Source organism: Schistocerca cancellata, chromosome 4 (genome assembly GCF_023864275.1).
Source record: "Schistocerca cancellata isolate TAMUIC-IGC-003103 chromosome 4, iqSchCanc2.1, whole genome shotgun sequence".
NCBI lineage: Eukaryota > Metazoa > Arthropoda > Insecta > Orthoptera > Acrididae > Schistocerca > Schistocerca cancellata.
In genome coordinates, this window is record NC_064629.1 from 660,100,576 (window position 1) to 660,120,699 (window position 20,124).

At 34.6% G+C, this 20,124-nt stretch overlaps 1 protein-coding gene across 1 annotated transcript in view; it reads left to right on the forward strand.

Moving 5' to 3' along the window:
• LOC126184369 (stAR-related lipid transfer protein 13) overlaps positions 1-9,949 on the forward strand; it is a 681,898-nt gene extending 671,949 nt beyond the window's left edge. The window contains exon 21 of the mRNA XM_049926754.1: positions 3,836-9,949. Within this exon, the coding sequence (XP_049782711.1) occupies positions 3,836-3,950 (115 nt within the window). The 3' untranslated portion in view covers positions 3,951-9,949. The remainder of the gene's footprint in view (positions 1-3,835) is intronic.
• The last annotated feature ends 10,175 nt before the right edge of the window (positions 9,950-20,124 follow it).

The following is a 20,124-nucleotide window of genomic DNA, read 5'->3' on the forward strand; positions in this document are numbered from 1 at the left end:
AACACTCACATTTGGGGACTGTTCGCATGTATTTGAAAACATTTCATTTTCACCACTAATCACATTGCTAACACGTGACCAGGGTCGTAGTTCTGTAGAACATTTGCATATGTAATGTTTGTTTATGTCAGGCTTCTTTACTTCTCAGTAGACAACTGCACTAACTAGGGTAATGGAGTTTTACAGTGATAACTTACTAATTTTCTCTGCATGGACATGCATTGTTATTTCACTCAGTCTGATTTGAAGGACAACCACAAGTTAGGATCATAATGATTAGATTGAAAATCAGTGTGTGTTGTAAATTGCTTAGTCTCCAATGCATGACTGGTTTTGGAGGTCCATAATCCCATCATTGGATGCCACCCAATGGTTTGCTAAGTCTTGGGTATGGGATGGGTGGTCCAAATAATTGCAAAAGATCAAAGTCACACCTATGCAACATTAGGAAGTGCCAGAGCAATGAGAAGAGAGTTTGCATAACAAGTACCATTTCCTAATGTTGCATAGACAAGAGTTTGCTCTATTTTGATTAACTGGCCCTCCCATATGACAACCATGACCTAACAAATCATTGTGTAACACCTGATGATAGAGCTATGGATCTCCAAAACTAGTCATGCAATAAAGACTACATCATTTACAACTGAAGCAGATTTTCAATCTAATTTCTTGTTTTAACTAGGGATTTTGCCAGCATGGTGAAAGATGTTGCCCTCATAGTTGACTTTTTGTTCACACGAGAAGTGATCCCACATCCATAACTGTTAGCAAGTATCAAAATCCTTCTCAGGCAATTAGAACCTGCTTTACATCGACTGTTACTTTGCGGTACAGTAATGGTAATATGTGGGATTTGAATATCTTCATGTTGAGGTTTAGAAGTACTATTGTTTTGGGGAATAGCTGTTGCAGCACATGTTTCAGGTACCTTCAGTATTATTTATATAAGCGATACTAACCTTCATAGCCAAGGTCACTAACACATGCCTGTTTGATGGCACATGTCTTAGAGGTATGGCAGTTTGAATCCTGATGATGGATGAAATTTTCACTGCCAGTATTTGGCTGGCAAGGGGAGGGGACGTGATTCTTTAAAGTTCCTGATCACCAGTATTTGCGCAAATGTCCTGTATTAAATTCCAGTCCTCTCCACAGTATCTCATGAAGTGGGGACATGTAACACTGTTGAGGATGATTTGGTCATTGGATGGGGGCATTTGCTTTGGCAGCCCCATTGATGCTATTTGAGAAGGGAACCTCTGTGCCAGCTCTGGGTTTTATCCTCCCCCTTCTCTCAATACCATCATACAACACAAATATAACATTACAGTATCCATGCATCCATTCCACTTACCTACACTCCACAAGTACACATATGACACACCGCTCACATATCCACAAGGAAGGAGGCCAATATGCATGTAGGAAGAACACACTAGCCACTTGGCAGCTGAACCCACTCTGTGAGATTTCCCAGCCACCAATGCCATACAACATTTAATTTTTTTTAAATATAAGTAATTTCTTCACCAGAGTTACTGAGAATTTCATATCTGTTTACAATTGAATATTTGTATTTGATGTATTCATACTGCTGTCACACTTCCAGAAAAATTTTCTCATATCATTTCAATAGTGGTTTCGTATTTCTGTATCCAAAGTGACATTTCTGTGGTTTTGTTGCATTTTTACAAAGGGTGTTACTTTTGTTTTCAAAAAGGTCCTAGTATCTACAAACACCTCACTGTTTGTTTCATAATGATCTTGTCTATTTTGTTTCTTGAGTTTGTCACGTATATATTTTAAAGCATGTGCCACTTCTAACAGTAATGCAATCATTTCACCTTTGCAGTCCTTGTAATTTAGTTTTTTGCATGACCCACATTCATTATAGCTTTTATAAAAACATAAATTTTGCATTCAATTTACATTTAAACACCTGATGCCAACTTTCACAATTCATGAAATGATGTACATGCTCCACATAAGATGTAACATTCAAAATATTGTGGCACTCTATTCTTCTTTCCACAAGTTTCCAACAATAAAACATGCATTTAATCTTTTAGAGATATGATGCATTTTCTCATTTGTGTTATGTTCATCTGGGAGCTAATGTACTCACAGTGTCAACTTCACACCATCTTGCCATCAACTACACAGTAAAATTAATTTGAAACTGAAAACAGAGCATGGGTCAGGCATACTATGACTTAGAAAATATATGCCACATAATGCTCTTAAATAGCTGTTGAAAACATTATCAATTACATTATTTATTATATTATTCAATAATGTATTTGTAAAACAGTATTGTACACTAGGGTAAACAAAATGAGGTATCACTGTATTAAACAGAGTGGCATTGTATTTTGGAAGATGGAGGCCCCAGTCTTTCTTCAACCATCCTGATTTAGGTTTTCACTGGTTTCCCTAAATTACTTCGGTCAAATGCTGGAATGGTTCCCACTATACGGTCACAGCTGACTATTTGTTTGACTCATGTCATATTACACCTGTAAGTATGTAAATGTCTGTATATGTGGATACTTTTAATTTAGTTGTTCTTAAATTGTAATAAAAAGGCTTGTCCAGTATCCTCGTAATCAAAGAGAGCTGTGGATGAATAAAACAACAACTACTGCTACTACTACTACTACTACTACTACTACTATTACAAAAACTGTTTTTCATATGAATATTGTCAATTTAAGGGTTGGAAAGTACTACAGCTTGGAAACAATGGATTGTGTTTCAAGTTCAGAGACACTGTTGCAGTAATTCCAACATTTAAAGAATATGTACCTATTAAGTGAGTCACTGAAAAAGTCAATAACTGACACAATTTTTAAGAAAAACTGAAAATTTACAAATTTCACTTTGGAATTATCAGCTTTAGCTTTGATTAACTAAACACAAAAAAGGAAAATAGGAGAAGCCGATAATGACTTGAAGCTTTGAATCATTTTGTGAGGTTTGCACTTGGCTCTGTACCTCCTGCAGCAGCGAGGGACCAGTGTTAGAATCCTGGCCCAGTGCAAATATTTACTCATATTGGACAAGTCGAATGGGGATGAAATTCTTGAAGTTACCACCCCAACTACTGCTTCAATTGAAATGGGGAACTTACATGTATGGTCTTGTGTGTATGTGTGGGTGTGGGTAGGTGGGTGGGTTGGTGCTTGTGTGTGTCAGGGGAGGGGGGGGGGAGGGGGGGTGTTTAACATATAATTTTCCTCCTGCTGAATGCCTTCAATATTCAGAGGGTGTCTGTGATTGCTCACTCAGTTATAATCCACCCATAAATAATTTCCATTACTGTACTATTAGAACACTTGTTGCACTGTTTGAAAACTGTAGTAAGCAGTGTTTGCATTTCCAACATTTGATAAAATGGTATACAAAGACACTGATATCACAGTAATATTTTCTGTCCATAGAATTAGTTCTGCTAGAATTTCTGGCCTAAATGAATACAAATTATATCATACCAACACAAAAGTCACTTCTATCTTCATGTAAGAAAACTGATACACCAATCACAGATAAAGTTTTACTTCTAGATTAAACAATGACATATTATGTATAACAATTTAATATGTGATTATTTAATGATTTTTCTTAAACCTGATAGTGAGTTCTAAGTCATTTCTTGCTAGGAATTGAAGTAGCTATTAGCAGAATATAAGCTGCATTAATTGTATTCAGTTTATTCATTAAAATAGTGACACAGTATGATAACGGCACAAAATGACTTGCAAATACTATATGAAATTTGCCTGATGTTAACACTTTACAGTTAAATGACTAACACCTTTTTTTTCTTTTTCAGGGGACGTACCCCAGACTGGTACAATAAAAGCTATGGACATATTTGCGCTATGTACCTAACCCATATTAGGTGTTCATTCAAACATAATAGTGATGGGCCTGAAAGTAAAGTCTGAGAAGTAAAACATTGGTGTTCACTGAAAAACAGTATTTTTAGTTCTTGAAGTTTGGATGCTGAGTTCTGAAGATTATTAAGGGGCTGACATTCCATCAGCCTTCCAAAATGGCTAATTAAATGTACTAAGTGTTAAGAATTCAAGAAATTCTTGAAGTATTCATGATTATATGAAGTATTGGTTTCTAAATGAGTATATAGAGTATTGTTTATGATATAATTGTGGTGCTTGTTTCTAAAGCCAATATTTTTTTCTTTGATGCATGCAGGTATAGAATTTTCAACAGGAAGCTGTTGTGGCATACATTTGCATTTAGTTTTGACACATTCCAGACTGAGCTATTGGGCTAAGAAATAATGAAATATTGTAGTTGTTCCATAAACCCATTTTTCATATGGGTTACATTGTGCATCATGCTCATGGGATCAACAGAATTAGTTCCTGTTGAAGAAACTGTGAAATATTCAGATTTAAACCTGCTTGTGCTCAACCTTGTTCCTTGTTTTGTAGTTTGTTGTTGAAGGAAAGTATGAAATTTATATAATTTATTAAGCCTGCTAAGTGGTGTTGACATAGAAATCCATATTGTAAGAGGGTGACTAGAGCTTTTGAAAATTTATTTGGCAACATAAATAATTTTCTTGTGAGTAGAATACAGTATAAAATCTGTATTATACTCTGGATATCATGTAGATCATTTATGGGATAACATACTCCAGAATAAATTAATTCTGTCAATATATATATGTGTGTCAATATGTATATGTCAATTGTGTCAAAATGTATTACATGTTGTAAAGATATATTGGAGTCAAATTAGTCTTTGGACAAGAAATGATTCACTATTTACAGGCAAGTTTGTGGACTTCTGTGTGTATCTGAATAATTATGCATGTTGACATTAGATGAAACATCGGTGTTACAACAATGTTAGTGATGATGTAACCAAAATAATTATAACATTAAGAACACATAAATAATAATATCAGTAATAGTAACAATAACTATAATAATGTAATGAAGTAAACTTTTTGTTTTATGCTTTTTTTTCCTTCTAGAGAATGCCTGGAGGTCAGAAAAACCAATGTGTGTTTCATAGTCTTTTATGTAAGTATGACAGTTTTGTATAAACAGTCATAATTATTATTCTTCCGTAAAACTGAAGTAAATGTTATTTTGTACACTATATGCTAAATGTAATATTTTATACAAATATTAAAGTGAGAAGTGAAAGCCACAGTGCTTGGGATTGTATCAAAGATCTATCAAAATATAAGTAAGAATTATAAAATCAAATTCTTAGGTATCTGTTGATCAGTAATTACTCACTGTTAACCAAAAAGTCCTGAAGTATTGGAAATTATATTACATAAGCAACAGTTCAGTTTGGTAAATTATGATAGTTAGGGCTTAACATAATATCAAGAAATGAAGAAAATGATTCAGTCACTATTGTTTGGACAATACTGAAAATATTTATAGATGTTTTAGATTAGTACCAGTGTATGGATGTTTAAGAATTAGATGAAAAAGACATGTCTAATGCACCAAAGAAATATTTGTTACTCTGAAAATTGTATATTATAAATTATATGGTAGTAGTAGTACTAGTAGTAGTAGAAATAGTAAATGTGTTCAACTGTATGTGCTGATGTGCTATTCACTAATGACATGTGCAAACTTTGATTTTTTAAGTTTCTGTGGTTTTTTTCTGCTGGAAGTACTGCATTCTCCTGTAAAAGTAACATGTTTTCTCAGTTCAGTTTCCATATCTGTGACACAGCCATATTGTCTTTTCATTTTATAATCACTTTTCATACCTCACCTCCTTGGCAAGTGCTACAGCACCAACAAAATTCTTACATGAGCATATTACTTATCCAGTAGAATTTAAATAAATTAGTAGTATGTCATATGATGATCAACATAACATGTTAACAAGAAATTTATGAAATACTTCAGCAGATTATAATGACCCATGAAATAGTCTTGTCATAAAACCTTTGGTAAGGATATTTTTGAGACCATTATTGACTTATTGGTTAATAAATCAACTCTGAAATAAAGGGAACAAAAGTGGAAATTGAGCTCTCAAAGAAAACAGTAAAATAAATATTATTCATTACAACCCATAAAAATAATTACAACTGAAAGCATTGTAACTGCAACAATATCTAGTAGTGTCATGCGTAAGAATTATGTGCAATTTATAAAGTAAATTTTTCTTCACGTACTCTTAGGCCTAGTATTACCATCCATCTGTACAATACAAAGCCTTTCACTTGTCTAATTATAATGGTAGAATTTACCAAACATGTTTGCCTACTGTCAGTACTGTCATTCTGATTAGTTAATTATTTGCCTTATTGTTTTTAGTTTACATGTTCCCATTATACATATATATCTCACAAAAACTTAGAATACATTAAAAAAAACATATAACTTCTCATGTGTTGTACTGACAAAGAGGAATGTAAATTAAATGGTAATTATTAACATGTTTTTTGTGGTTATGAAAAAAATATGTACCTAACAATCTGTTCTTGTTATCAAGATCTGTTCATTACGACAAGTGATCTTGGATGCTATTTTCATTCTTCATTGGACATGTTTCAGATTGTGTAGCATGGCCGTTACCTTTTTCTAATTTTATTTCAGTCAGTAACAGTTCTGTGTTGATTACTAGAGTATAGAGCATAGAACGTAATATGACCTTTACCAAAGAAAAAAGTTCTAACTAAAAAAAGTTTGTCAGATGAATGAAGGAAACAAAATTTCAGAAATGAGTACAGTAATTCTGAATTTTTATGAACAATACTGTCTAGATACAATGACAGTTTTTTTTTTTTTTTTAATTATGACATTAGTTCACTACATATTTTTGCTACTGATATTATCAGATCAAATTTATAATTTGTTATGAAACAATGTAATAAATAACAAAATCATTATGTATTATAAACAGAATTATTAGCAAAAATAATGTCTTAAATACAGTCTAATTTCATTTCCAGATTCATTGTACAGCAAAGTATAAGTAACTGGAATTAAATGATGGATGTAATTTACTTTTTACAGTAAGCTATGTAATCAGCATGAAAACTATTTGTGGCCATCCATTTTATTTCAACATTCATAGTGGCTAATCTCAGAAATACATCACTTCTGCTGAAAATTTTAAGAAAATCATGAGATGAATAAGAAAAGAAACTATGATAGAAGTGATAGTTTTAATTCATTAGTTGTAATAGGCCTCCATATGTGGAGCAAATGTGTCAAAATGTTTCATAAACTGATGAGTAATTGCACATGTTGGAAGGTTACTGTAACAGTTTTCATTTTATAGGCTGTTTGGTCAATAAAATATTCATCAGATGAAGGAAGGTGTTGTAATATTGATTCACAGTCAAACAATGATGTTTTAATATTACTGAAGGCTTTTATTATGTTCTTAAGATGCCAGATATTGTGGCAGAAGCACTGCATATTCATTCACATGTGAATGCTGTATTTCTCTATGATTTATGTAAATGTCATTGGAAGACTGTAAATTTGATGAGATTAGTCATCTGCAGGCTCTGTGTTAGTAAACAGTACTCTACACTTTTAGATGCAATGAGTTCAGTCTGTTAATGAAAAAATAATCTGCATTGGTGAAGTGACAGGTAATATGACCCACTCTGAAATACCCCTCATACGAAAAATACTTTTTTTCAGTACTTCCTTGGAATCTTTTGATAATCTTTCTTCTCATAAATGTTGGTTAAAAATGATGATGCACTTGCTTAATATTATGACTCACTTACACATATCTCCTTGGTTTCATTTTTTCTCTGTTCAAAAGCCTGGCATTCTCTTTAGCATTTTACTGAATTTATTGTTTCAATTCAAGTTATGACACTCAAACCATACAGATTTTCTCTTACCACTCTGATAAATAATCCTGATGCAGATCATATGTATTATCAGTATACAATAGACTAATTTGAAGTATGCACTCTCATAAAATGCCAGCAACCAAAGTGGTTTTTTTTCAGCACCAAATGCGTTTAAACCTGCCTTGGCCACATACAGAAGAGATCTGGCTTTCAGCTATGTAAATTACATCTGTCTCTCCTGTGAGTTTAGTTTCTCTTATCATATCTCTTATACTTTCCTCCCATCCTCTGCAGTTGCAGTATCAGAATCTTACCACGTGCTACATTTTCCTATAGGCCTACTGACCGATATTATTTCTCTTCCTCTCATTTTTCAAGTCTTGGTTACATTTTACTTTCATGTTCCACTTATTCTATCTTACCTTTCCACATTTTGGCATCTAAATCTTCCTCCCACATCTTCAGTATGTCTTTACCAGTACTGCTAACTGTATATTTTATATGAGCTGACTGTGTTAATACTAGTAGATTGTTATGAAAATGTTGTTTTAATATAAGTTACTGCTCACTTCAGTGTTGAGATTTGTATTGAGTTCTGTTGCCCCATTTTACCTGTAGGACTGTACTTGGCTTTGTCTTCAGATTCTTGCCTTAGAATCTATGTCTGATTCATGTTTTCTTAAGCTTTCAAGAAAAAAAATCATTCCAAAAGCTTAAGCTACAATAGCTACTTTTAATTGTTTCTGTTGTCCATGTTATTTGTAATTACCTAAGATATTAATTTGTACAAATGCAGATAAATGTGAATCAACGTGACCAAACTGAATTTCATGTAGTCCCTTTTGAATACTGTTTGGATGTTTGAAGTTGAAAGAAAGAAACTAGTCACTGTTGTTACTTTTTTTAAAAAAAGTTGTAATTTTATTTTAGTTGATAAGACACTTTAGAAGCTATTGCTGTCTTGTGCATAACTAAATGCTCAAATCATTTGTTGAATTGCAAATAATATAAAAATCTATTATTGCCATGCCATCCTAAATAGCAGTTACAAATCAGATTTCTTCACTGCTATACCCTTGTTAGAACATCACAACTACTATATCTGTATGAAACTATACAATGACAAATTTTTCCAATAGACTTGTTGAGTAAAGTGTGCATATAAAATACAGATGTTCATTATTTACTTTTACATGACTGTATCGTAACAGAACATTCAGTAAGGAATTGTAAGAAATTGTGCTAGTAGTTGTAAACCCCACCTATCTGCCTGACTTCACTGTACCCCATTTGTGGCAGCTGGCTGAGGTTAGTGTGTGGGAAGCATATTATTAGTTGACAGGATGAAGGAAAGCGGAGTCCATTGTTTTATAAGGTTCTTGCACATGGCCTTTTCTATATTGGCAGGGCTCTGGTTTCTTCCTGCAGGTTGGGAAAAGTGTTAGTTTATAGACAAGTAAATTGGCAACCTACATCACATTTAATAACTTATGTGCATTTGATTACATTATTTATTTTATAGACATGTTTTATTTACATACTTGTTAATGTTACAGTAATGTTTTCCCTAATTTACACTTTCATATGTGATAGAAACAGCAAAGAAACCAACTTCACACACCCTGTTTGTTAGTTTTCAGTTCTGTCTATGAATTCCATAATTTTATTTTAACCTCCATCATAAAAATATATATGAAGTTAACTGTGGAGGAAAAAGGCTTGCCAACTATCTTCATGTAAGAAACATAAATTACCGTCAAACAGAAATATGTATATCAACAGCTGTGCTAGAGTGACCATTATCTATAAATATCAGCTTATCAAAGTATTGTAACACATTAACTTCATTCATAATTTACAGTCTTTTACATGCCAAAATGACAGAGTAACTTATTTTTGTATAATGTCTTTGTAAATATGATTACGATGATGGTTATTATTGTTGCTACTACTATCCTTACTGTGAAACATGTTAATGTTATATGTACACTTATTTGGATGTTACTGTGTCATAGTCATAAACTATAAAATGCTACTGTGTGAACTGGAACAAACAAGTGTAAAATTAACAAAATTGTGCATTTCTCTATGTACCTGGAAAGTATAAAATATAAATGTAATGTCTCCATATATTGTTTTTCATTATTTACATGAATGTAGCTCAGACAGTCAACACCAAAACAGTCTTACCTATTTGTATTTTCAATTTAAAATAAATCAGTAGGTCTCATATGTGAAGATACAATACTATTGGCTTGGATTTGCAGTATGATTATCTTCTGTCCAATTATGTGCATCTTCATTCATTACAACTAAGAAAAATATTTAAAATGAGACAAAAAAATTTGGAGTGATTTGCACCTTTAAAATAACTCTTCAGTTTCTGACTCTAAACTCTAAAACTGGCATTTTCATACAAATAATTATAATCTAGGACTCTGCAGTAATTGAAAGAGTTAGTGGACATTTTGTAAACATTGTTCCTCTGGTAGGTATGATGATAAACAAAATGCTTCGATCAAGCAGAGACAGCTTAAATCAGTTGCTCCTGGTACCAATGGTAAATGGTTGAGGCATTTAATTCATCAAATGTTATGTCCTTGCCTTTGTCCAGCTCAGAAAATTTGTTGAATACTACGAGTCACTGAATATCTGCATCTAGTGAACATTCCAGGTATGAATCTGCTAAGCTTATTTATGAAAGCAAGTTCCATCTGTGAGCTTGGCTAGGTCAGTTTTTGAAAACAGGTACCATTTGCTAGTTTGGATAATAGCTCTTCTAGGGCCATATAGGATATAAGTCGCCTTTTAAAAAGCACAACACATATGGGGTGTGTCACTTGATTTGTAATATTTTCACTACTGCTGTTACCAGTGATATGACAGGAATAGTTCTATCATCAATTGAATTTGTAACATACTAAGGTTTGCTTTTACATCATCTTATAAGGCAAAGGAAACTTAGCAAGCTTGAAAGAGTTTAAATGGTGCTAATGGCTTCTTAGTGAAGTGAGCTGCAAACTTATCCACAAATATATGGCTCATTATTAAATAACACTGAAAACTACTTACACCACTAATATGGTGCTTGGAAAAGTACATTATCTGATATTAAGTTTGGTAATGTCCTGAGTTATAAACCCAAAGCTATAAAGATGTCAAACTTGGGCATATTTCCTACTGTGGATTTGTTGGCTACTATGACGTGGAGTAACCCAGACACATTCCTGTAACATGTTTGAATTGTGATTACATGTTAAATTGTGCTGGATTAATTTCCTTTACCTACTAGGTCACAATATACATAAGAGATTCTAATTAACAGTAGGTATATAGCTTAATAAATGGATTATTCAATGATTAAAGGTATCATGTAGAACAAAAGGGAAACTGTATCTGTCAGTCAGAAACAGTTCTGATGATGATGCTATAGAACACTACAAGACATACTGCAAAATATTAAAAATAGTAATATGGATATCAAAGCAAATACATTACAAGAAAAGATAATCACATCAGATAACAAAACAAAGAAAATATGGAAAATAGTGAAGGAGGAGACTGGTAACAACAGGCATGAAGATGGGTAAACAGCATTAAGAGTAAATGATACATTCGTAATAGATGTGTCTAGCACTGCAAAACTTTTTAACAAACATTTCATAACTGTTACTGAAAAGATGGGGTTGTCCAATTCAGTAGATGCTGCCATGGAGGTCTTCATACCAGAGTACAGAGTACAGAGAAGTTAACTTCACTGGTGTAAATACAACCCTCACTACTCAAGCAGGAGCAATGTCCATCATAAAATCTTTAAAATCAAAAAGTTTATTTGTTATGATAAAATAATAATAACATTAACTGAAGAGTGTACGTCTGAGTTTACTAACATATTAAACTATCTGTGTAACCAACATCAGTGGAATATTTCCTGAATGGTTAAAACATGCTGAAGATAAGCCTTTGCTTAAGAAAGGAGATACAAAAATACCATCTGATTTCCATACAGTTTCATGTTTGCCAGAATTATCAAAAATTTTAGCAAAGGTAGTAAACAGTTGGCTTCTTAACCACCTGACAACAAATATTATATTGTCCAAGTCTTCATTCAGGTTTATGAAGGATTCTGATACTGAGAAAGCTGTCTACACATACAGTGAAAAAGTACTTAATTCATTAAACAATAAGTAACAGGCTACTGTTTTGTGATCTGTCAAAGACATTTGACTGTCTAAATCACAACATCCTTTTAAATAAATTAGAATATTATATTGTAATAGTAAATGCTACAAAATTGTTCAATTCCCATATCTCTGACAGGAAACAAAGGGTGTCATTAGGAAGAAGACATGAATTAATCCATCAGGGATCATCCAGCTGGGAACTAATTACATGTGGCATCCCACAAGATTCCATCATATGGATCTTGCTTTTTCTTGCATATATCAATAACCTTTCATTAGTATCATTACCAGATGCCAAGTTTGTTTCATTTGCAAATGTACAAACATTGCAATAAAACACAAATCTTCTTAGGAAGATTGGTTGATGAAATTTTCAGGGACATTAGTAAATGGGACCTAGTCAGCTCTTTGTCACTAATGGCCAGTTTTACAATCTCAGGTTAAATCCAGGGATAGCTAACTGAGGAATAGGTTAACCACAGGTTAACTTGGAGTATGTGTTGTATGAAACCATTTTATTCCCCAGCTAGTTATTCCTGGAGTAGCATTTCCATTCAGTTATGTTGGCAACAACATAAGAGCACACTGGGTATTTTCACGTACACCACTTCATATTTACTGCTGTTGTCATCCACTGAAATATCATGTCTAACGTGAGTGATAAGTGTTCCAGATCACAAAATTATTCATTTGAGGATTTTTTGAGGTTGGTAGATACTGTAAAAGAATTCCTGAGTGTAGAAGAAAACACAGAAACTTCTACAGTTTCATTCAATGAAAACATAAGTGCAAAACATTCAACTAAGTTTGTAGGGTACTTGTATGTATAACAGTATAATGATCTATTGTGACATTATCTAAAGGATCAGATATTTCTTTGACTAGTAAGAGATCTTTCTAGATTTCCAAATAAAGTATGGGAACAAATACGCAAAAGTTTCCATTCATAAATAAATTCACACAGATGGACAGAGCAGCTACAACAGACATATGATTTTTTCCCCAAGAAAGAAACACGTAAATATTATGCCTAGGAAAGGTAGTAGAGGCTACAGATCGCTGGTACCCCATATGTAGAACATAAGTTCCAACTTGTGTACAGTGAAATTTATGATTTAATAAAGGTGTAAAGGGAAGGACACCACAGTCCACGCAGGGACATAACATAAAAGCAGCTGTGAAATGCAGTCTGCTTTGTGAAATACTTGGTCTTTTCTCACTCCAAATGTGACAACACAGACATAATTGAAATTGATTTGACTGACAATCCTGAGAGGTGTTTCTTACTAGCTTGCTGATGTTTTTATGTCTTACAATGGTTAATTCATTACAACAACAACGGTTTTCTGCAGAAAGTACCTTTGTTGAATTACTGAACATTGTGCATCTGCTTTTGCAGTTATTGGGCATACACAAATCTTATTTCTATGATGTGATTATTAATAATTAAATGGAGCATACATATGAAGAATAAGATACTAACATTTACAATAAACAACCATAATCTTTTTTTGTAATCCTGGGATGGAAATGTACCTATGGCACATATCCAAATTGGAAGCTGTTATCATATGTCACCCTAAAGTTTGAGGAACAGTAACTATTTGATACATAATTTTGGATTTTGCAGTCATCTTTGGCAGCTACATGTAATCTGGAAGGGGAGGGGAAGTAACTGGAGGCACAGCACCTTCACTACATTCTTCCTTTTCTACAGTCGCCTCAGCTTAAAATTGTCTGTTTTCTTTTCAGAATAAAAATATATGTTCTCAAATGTGGAAGGATTAGCAGAGCTGCAGATGGTGCTGCTTCAAAAGCAGCCAGAACCAGAGAAGAGAGGAAGAACTGTATTGGTTAAAAAAAAAAAAAAGAAAAAAAACATAAAATTAAATATTAGGATAAGAAAATACAAATTAAACAAATGGTTTCAGAATAGAAGTATATTATTCCATATACATGTGTTTATTTTATTTTCAATAAATTACATGAGAGAACTGAAATAATTAACAAAACTGTCTCTTGTGCATGTTGACCAGTGTCATACACATCCTTTTAATAATCCTACTGGCTGTCCCCTTGCCAATAGCAATGAAGTTGCCAATCGATGGAAAAAAATCACCAGAGGCAAAATATTTGAGTGTCAGTAGTAGCTGCATCATTGGTGGAGCAGAGTCATTTCTGAAAGAAAGAAAAAGAATGACATGAGACAATTTGTTTCACAATTCAAGACAAATTTAAAAACATAAGTCACTAGCCACTCCTTCCACTGTTATGATTCTGCAGATTCAATGCCTAAACATTGCCTTTTATCTGAATGACAAATACCTAGGTTTTTATGACACACAGATAACAATTACTTTATGATAAATATGGATATGGTTATATGGATAGTACTAATAACCAAGAAACACAACAGCCATATCCTATAGTTTTCTTAAAAGGCTGACTCTCCTGTCAATTTCACTGTTTTAAACCTAGCTTGAATAAGCACAAATAATTTACATGTTTAGGAATAATTCTAGATGGTGTATATAACTGTTTTGCTCTAAAGAACTCACTAAAATATGGAAAATTGTTGTCCCAATGGGAGATAAGAGTGAACAATATTTTCTGGTATAGTTGTGGCTGGAAACTCTGGACATTAGTATACTATCAAACTTTTTGTTACATTAAACAGTCAGAATAAGACATTGATTTCAGATGTATGGTACTTCACAGAAGTGCAGTATAAGAATTTCAGTTTAAGTTACATTCAGCTAGCTACAATCTGAAATAAAAGAGAACACTGAACATAACTTGGTATTCATACATGGCTATTATTTTATGATAAATATGGATGGGCTTTGTGGATAATACTGATAACTGAGAAACACAATGGCTATGTTCTGTAGCTGAGGAGGCATCACAACTTTTTTTTAAATTCTAACTTTCCTGTTACTGTGATAAACTTAGCTTCAGTAAGCACACACACACACACACACACACACACACACACACACACACACACACACACACACACACACACACACATCAAAAAAAGTTTTGCATCACCCCAGTTCCCAGAACTCCTGAATATAGATGTTGACTGTGGATATCGTACCACAGACACAATCCCTTTGACTGTTAAGAGATGTCACTAAACCCGCCCATTCAGTTCCTATTAAATGGAGGGGTTCTGACAGCTGATCAGTTCCAGCCATTCCACCAGGAAGGAGGTACATGGCTCATGTTGTCTGTAGTTCAACCATGCCTAGACGGTCAATACCGCGTTTCAATCACATTCGCATCGTTACTTCGTGCCACAAAGGGCTCTCAACAAGCAAAGTGTCCAGGCGTCTTGGAATGAACCAAAGCAATGTTGTATGGACATGGAGGAGATGCAGAGAGACAGGAATTGTCGATGGCATGCCTCACTCAGGCTGCCCAACTGCTACTACTGCAGTGGATGACTGCTACTATGGATTATGCTTTTCGTGCAGCCACTGGACTTCGTGTTATGACTCAAACTGTGCGCAATAGGCTGCATGATGCGCAACTTCACTCCCGACGCCCATGGCGAGGTCCATCTTTGCAACCACGACACCATGTAGCACGGTACAAATGGGTCCAACAACATGCCAAATGGATCGCTCAGGATTGGAATCATGTTCTCTTCACTGATGAGTGTCACATAAGCCTTCAACCAGACAATCGTCTGAGACCGGTTTGGAGGCAACCCGGACAGGCTGAACGCCTTAGACACACTGTCCAGTGAGCATAGCAAAGTGGACGTTCCCTGCTGTTTTGATGTGGCATTATGTGGGGCCGACATACGCTGCTGGTGGTCATGGAAGGTGCTGTAATGGCTGTAATATATGTGAATACCATACTTTGACCAATAGTGCCACCATATTGACAGCATACTTGCGAGGCAGTCGTCTTCATGGATGACAATTCATGCCCCATTGTGCACATCTGGTGAATGACTTCCTTCATTATAATGACATCACTCGACTATAGGGGGCACCATGTTCTCCAGACATGAACACTATCGAACATGTCTGGGATAGATTGAAAAGGGCTGTTTATGGATGTCATGGCCCACCAACCACTCTTAGGGACCTATGCCAAATCATCGATGAGGAGTGGGACAAGCTGGACCAACAGTGTCTTGGTGAACTTGTGAATAGTATGCCATGATGAACACAGGTATGTATCAAAGCAAGAGGACATGCTACTGGGTGTTAGAGGTAGTGGTGTGTACAGAAATCTGGATCACCACCACTGAAGGTCTTGCTGTATGATGGTACTACATGCAGTGTGTGGTTTTCATGAGCAATAAAAAGGGCAGAAATGATGCTTATGTTGATCTCTATTCCAATTTTCTGTACAGGTTCTGGAACTCTCAGAACCGAGGTGATGCAAAACTTTTTTTGATGTGTGTAGCTCACAGGCTTCAGTGAGACAGGTGGGAGACAACGTTGATGCTCTGAAGCATTGATGGGCCTGTATTCCTAGTATTTTCACTAAAAAGTGAAACTTGTTCTGAGGTTGCTGTGATGTTTACAAAGAGCGCCATTCCTTCAGAAAATGGAGTGCAACTACATAAATGAAACTGGAGCACTACTACTTTATCAAAACGTTTTCCTGCATGTAAAAATTCCTAATAGAAAATGGAGTCCAACAACATGAATGAAGTTGGTACACTACTGCTTTTTCAAAATGTTTTGATACATGTAAAATCAATGTTTTTCTCTAAGACTGAAACAGCTGTTAACACAAATAGTACCCATAACTGGTGTGGTTCTTTGATTTGGTTAAGTCTATTAAGGCACTGCTAAACAAATCAAAACAGTCCTCTCCACTACTGCAGTAACTGTAACACACGCCAGATAAGTAAGATTATTTTAGCACAAAACATCATTTTAATGTGCCTGATTTACATAAATAACATGACAGAATTCACGCATTATTTTGGAAAACAGAAAAATAGTCTCACATGTTCATCATATGCTCCAGCTTCTCACATACAACATTGAAAAAAATGAAGTACAGCTTCCTTTGATAAGAAAAATCTGGATACAAATTTGAAATTGGTGTCATCTGACTTTCTTTCCCTTCCTCATTTTCATGAACAGTTCAGACAAAATCTTGTCATTGCTGTCTGCAACTCCATCTGTCATTATTGCTGCTATCTTGAAAACTTATTCCCTGGTTAAGCTTGCCAATCGGCCAAAAATTGTCAGTTAAGTTATCCCAAGTTTATTCTCTGGTTAGGCATTATTCCAGGTTCATAAAATATGTTATCGTGCTATTCTGGGAATAGAGCTTAACCAGTTGCTAACCGGAGACTGTACAACTGGCCCAAAAGATTGAAAAAACACACTACATGCAATTCAGAAATTGTACAAGGTTTCCCACCAGTACATGCCTAGAATATGATGCCAGACAGATAGAAGAATTGGACAGTGCTAAATTCTTGGGATTACATCTTGATAATAAATTCAACTGAGAGGAGCACGCCACTGCAGTCCTGAAGCACTAAACAAATCTGTTTGCAATGCCAATTTTGTCAGACATAGGGGATATAAAACTGAAAAAGATGACATAGTGTCATTACCTTATGAAATATGGGATTTTTTTTTGGTTAAATGAACAAGCCCAGCTAAAGTTTTCTGGGTGCAAAACACATAATAATAATTATTTGTGTTGTGAACTCAAGAACATCCTTCAGAGACCTGTTTGTATTGTATTGTACTGTATTGTATTTTATTGATCCAGGCAATCATAGTATTGTACTGTAGTATGTATGATATTGGACAGGTCAAGAGAGCATGTTTACAAGTAATTTTTACAAATTGATTTTTACATTATTTTGTAGCAATGAAATTATCTATCTTAAACAAAACAGTCAATACAAATCTTAGAATTGTACGGTTGTACATATGATATTGGACAGGTCAAGAGAACATATTTGCAAGTAATTTTTAATAAATTGATTTTACATTATTTTGTAATGAGGAAATTATCTATCTTTAACAAAACAGTAAATACAAATGTTGTATAGTAAAATACAAACAGCCAATACAAATGTAATAGTAAAATAATCCAGTATATTTCATAGACATGCACAGTATATAATAACCCAGTATATTTCATAGATACGCACAGTATATAATTTTCAGACCTAATTGAACATTTATTATAAAATTGTTTACAATTTCAACCCCTTTCAAAAAATGATCAACTGCATAAAAGCATTGGTCCAAGAGGTATTTTTTTAACTTATGTGTGAAGGCTCTTGAGTTCTTTGTTGCTTTGATTTCATTTGGTAAATTATTGTACATTTGTATCCCAACATTTAAAACACTTTTTTGGTAGCAGGTGGTTCTGGACTGAATCATATGTAGGTCAGAGTGCTGCCTTGTTGCATAGTTATGAATATCTCCATTGAATTTTAATGTTCAGTCATTGTTTAACAGGCATGACTTGACAAATGATACAATATTATAAATGTAAGCAGAGGGCAGTGTCATAATGCTTTATGCATATTGCCTTTTTTTTTTTTGCGTTTTGAAAATATATCTACCTCCAGGTGAGTTCCCCCAAAATATGATTCCATACTGTAATGTAGAGTGGAAGTAAGCATAATATACATGTATGACAACAGATTTTGTGACTGATTATTTTGAGTATCCTTAAAATGTAACACACAGTCGATAGCTTTTTTGAGATATAATTTGTGTGTATATCCCACTTAAGATTTTCTTCAAGCCACATGCCAAGAAACTTGGCAGAGTCCACACACATAAGCTCTTGGTTATTTAGAATCACATTGGGCATTTATTGTTTTTGGGATGAAAGTCTGAAGTTGATGTACGTTGTTTTCTGTATATTTACAATCAGTTTGTTCCCATTGAACCGTTTCCTGAGTGACAACATAAGCCATTTAATTTTTAGGTTGTGGTCCTCTGTATCAGTACCTGTTATTAGTATACTCGTGTCATCGGCAAAGAGTGTGGTATGTCCTGTAGCAAGCTACATGTTTATGTCACCAGTGTATAGCAGAAACAGTATGGGTCCCAGGATTGAGTCTTGTGGCACACCGTATTTAATAGGAATTGTATCAGAGGAGTGGACAGTACAGTGATGGGTGGTTGTATTCTTTTTTTTTTTTTCTTCAAAATTAATTTCAACTTTTTGTAATCTGTTTGACAGGTAAGATTCTAACCATTTGTTTGCAATTCCTCTTAGACCTTTATTTGCTAGCTTCTTAAGGAGTATGGTATGGTCAATTACATCAAAGGCTTTGGATAAATCTAAAAAGATACCAGTAGAGATCTAGCGGTTCAGGCGCTCAGTCCGGAACCGCGTGACTGCTACGGTCGCAGGTTCGAATCCTGCCTCGGGCATGGATGTGTGTGATGTCCTTAGGTTAGTTAGGTTTAAGTAGTTCTAAGTTCTAGGGGACTGATGACCACAGAAGTTAAGTCCCATAGTGCTCAGAGCCATTTGAACCATTTTGAACCAGTAGAGATTTCCTTATTATCCAGTGCTTTTAAGGTTTTGTTGAGATACTCATAAATAGCTGTGGTAGTCATCTTTTGTTTTCTAAAACCATGCTGGTGTTTTGTTAATAGGAATAGTTTATTAGTAAAGTGATGTGTTGGCAGAAGAGCCAACACCGTGTAGCGAGAGGAGGCCGAAATGCACGCGTTTAAGCTCATGCAGTCTGGCGTGAGGTCTGGAACAGTTATAGGAGTTGAGTCTAGTAAAAAAAGGAGGTAACTGGTAGAATACTTAACTTTAATCCACAATTGGTGAACATCTCTCTTGACTGTACATGCTTCACAATCTCAATATTAACTGGTAATGGCGCCTTGCTAGGTCGTAGCAAATGACGTAGCTGAAGGCTATGCTAACTATCGTCTCGGCAAATGAGAGCGTATTTGTCAGTGTAGCTTCGCTAGCAAAGTCGGCTGTACAACTGGGGCGAGTGCTAGGACATCTCTCTAGACCTGCCGTTTTTTTTTGTTGTGGTTTTAGGGCGCAAAACTGCTATGGTCATTAGCGCCCAGCCCGTGACTTAAGACAGTAAAAAACCGAAATTGAAAACCAGCAGCAATGGAAACA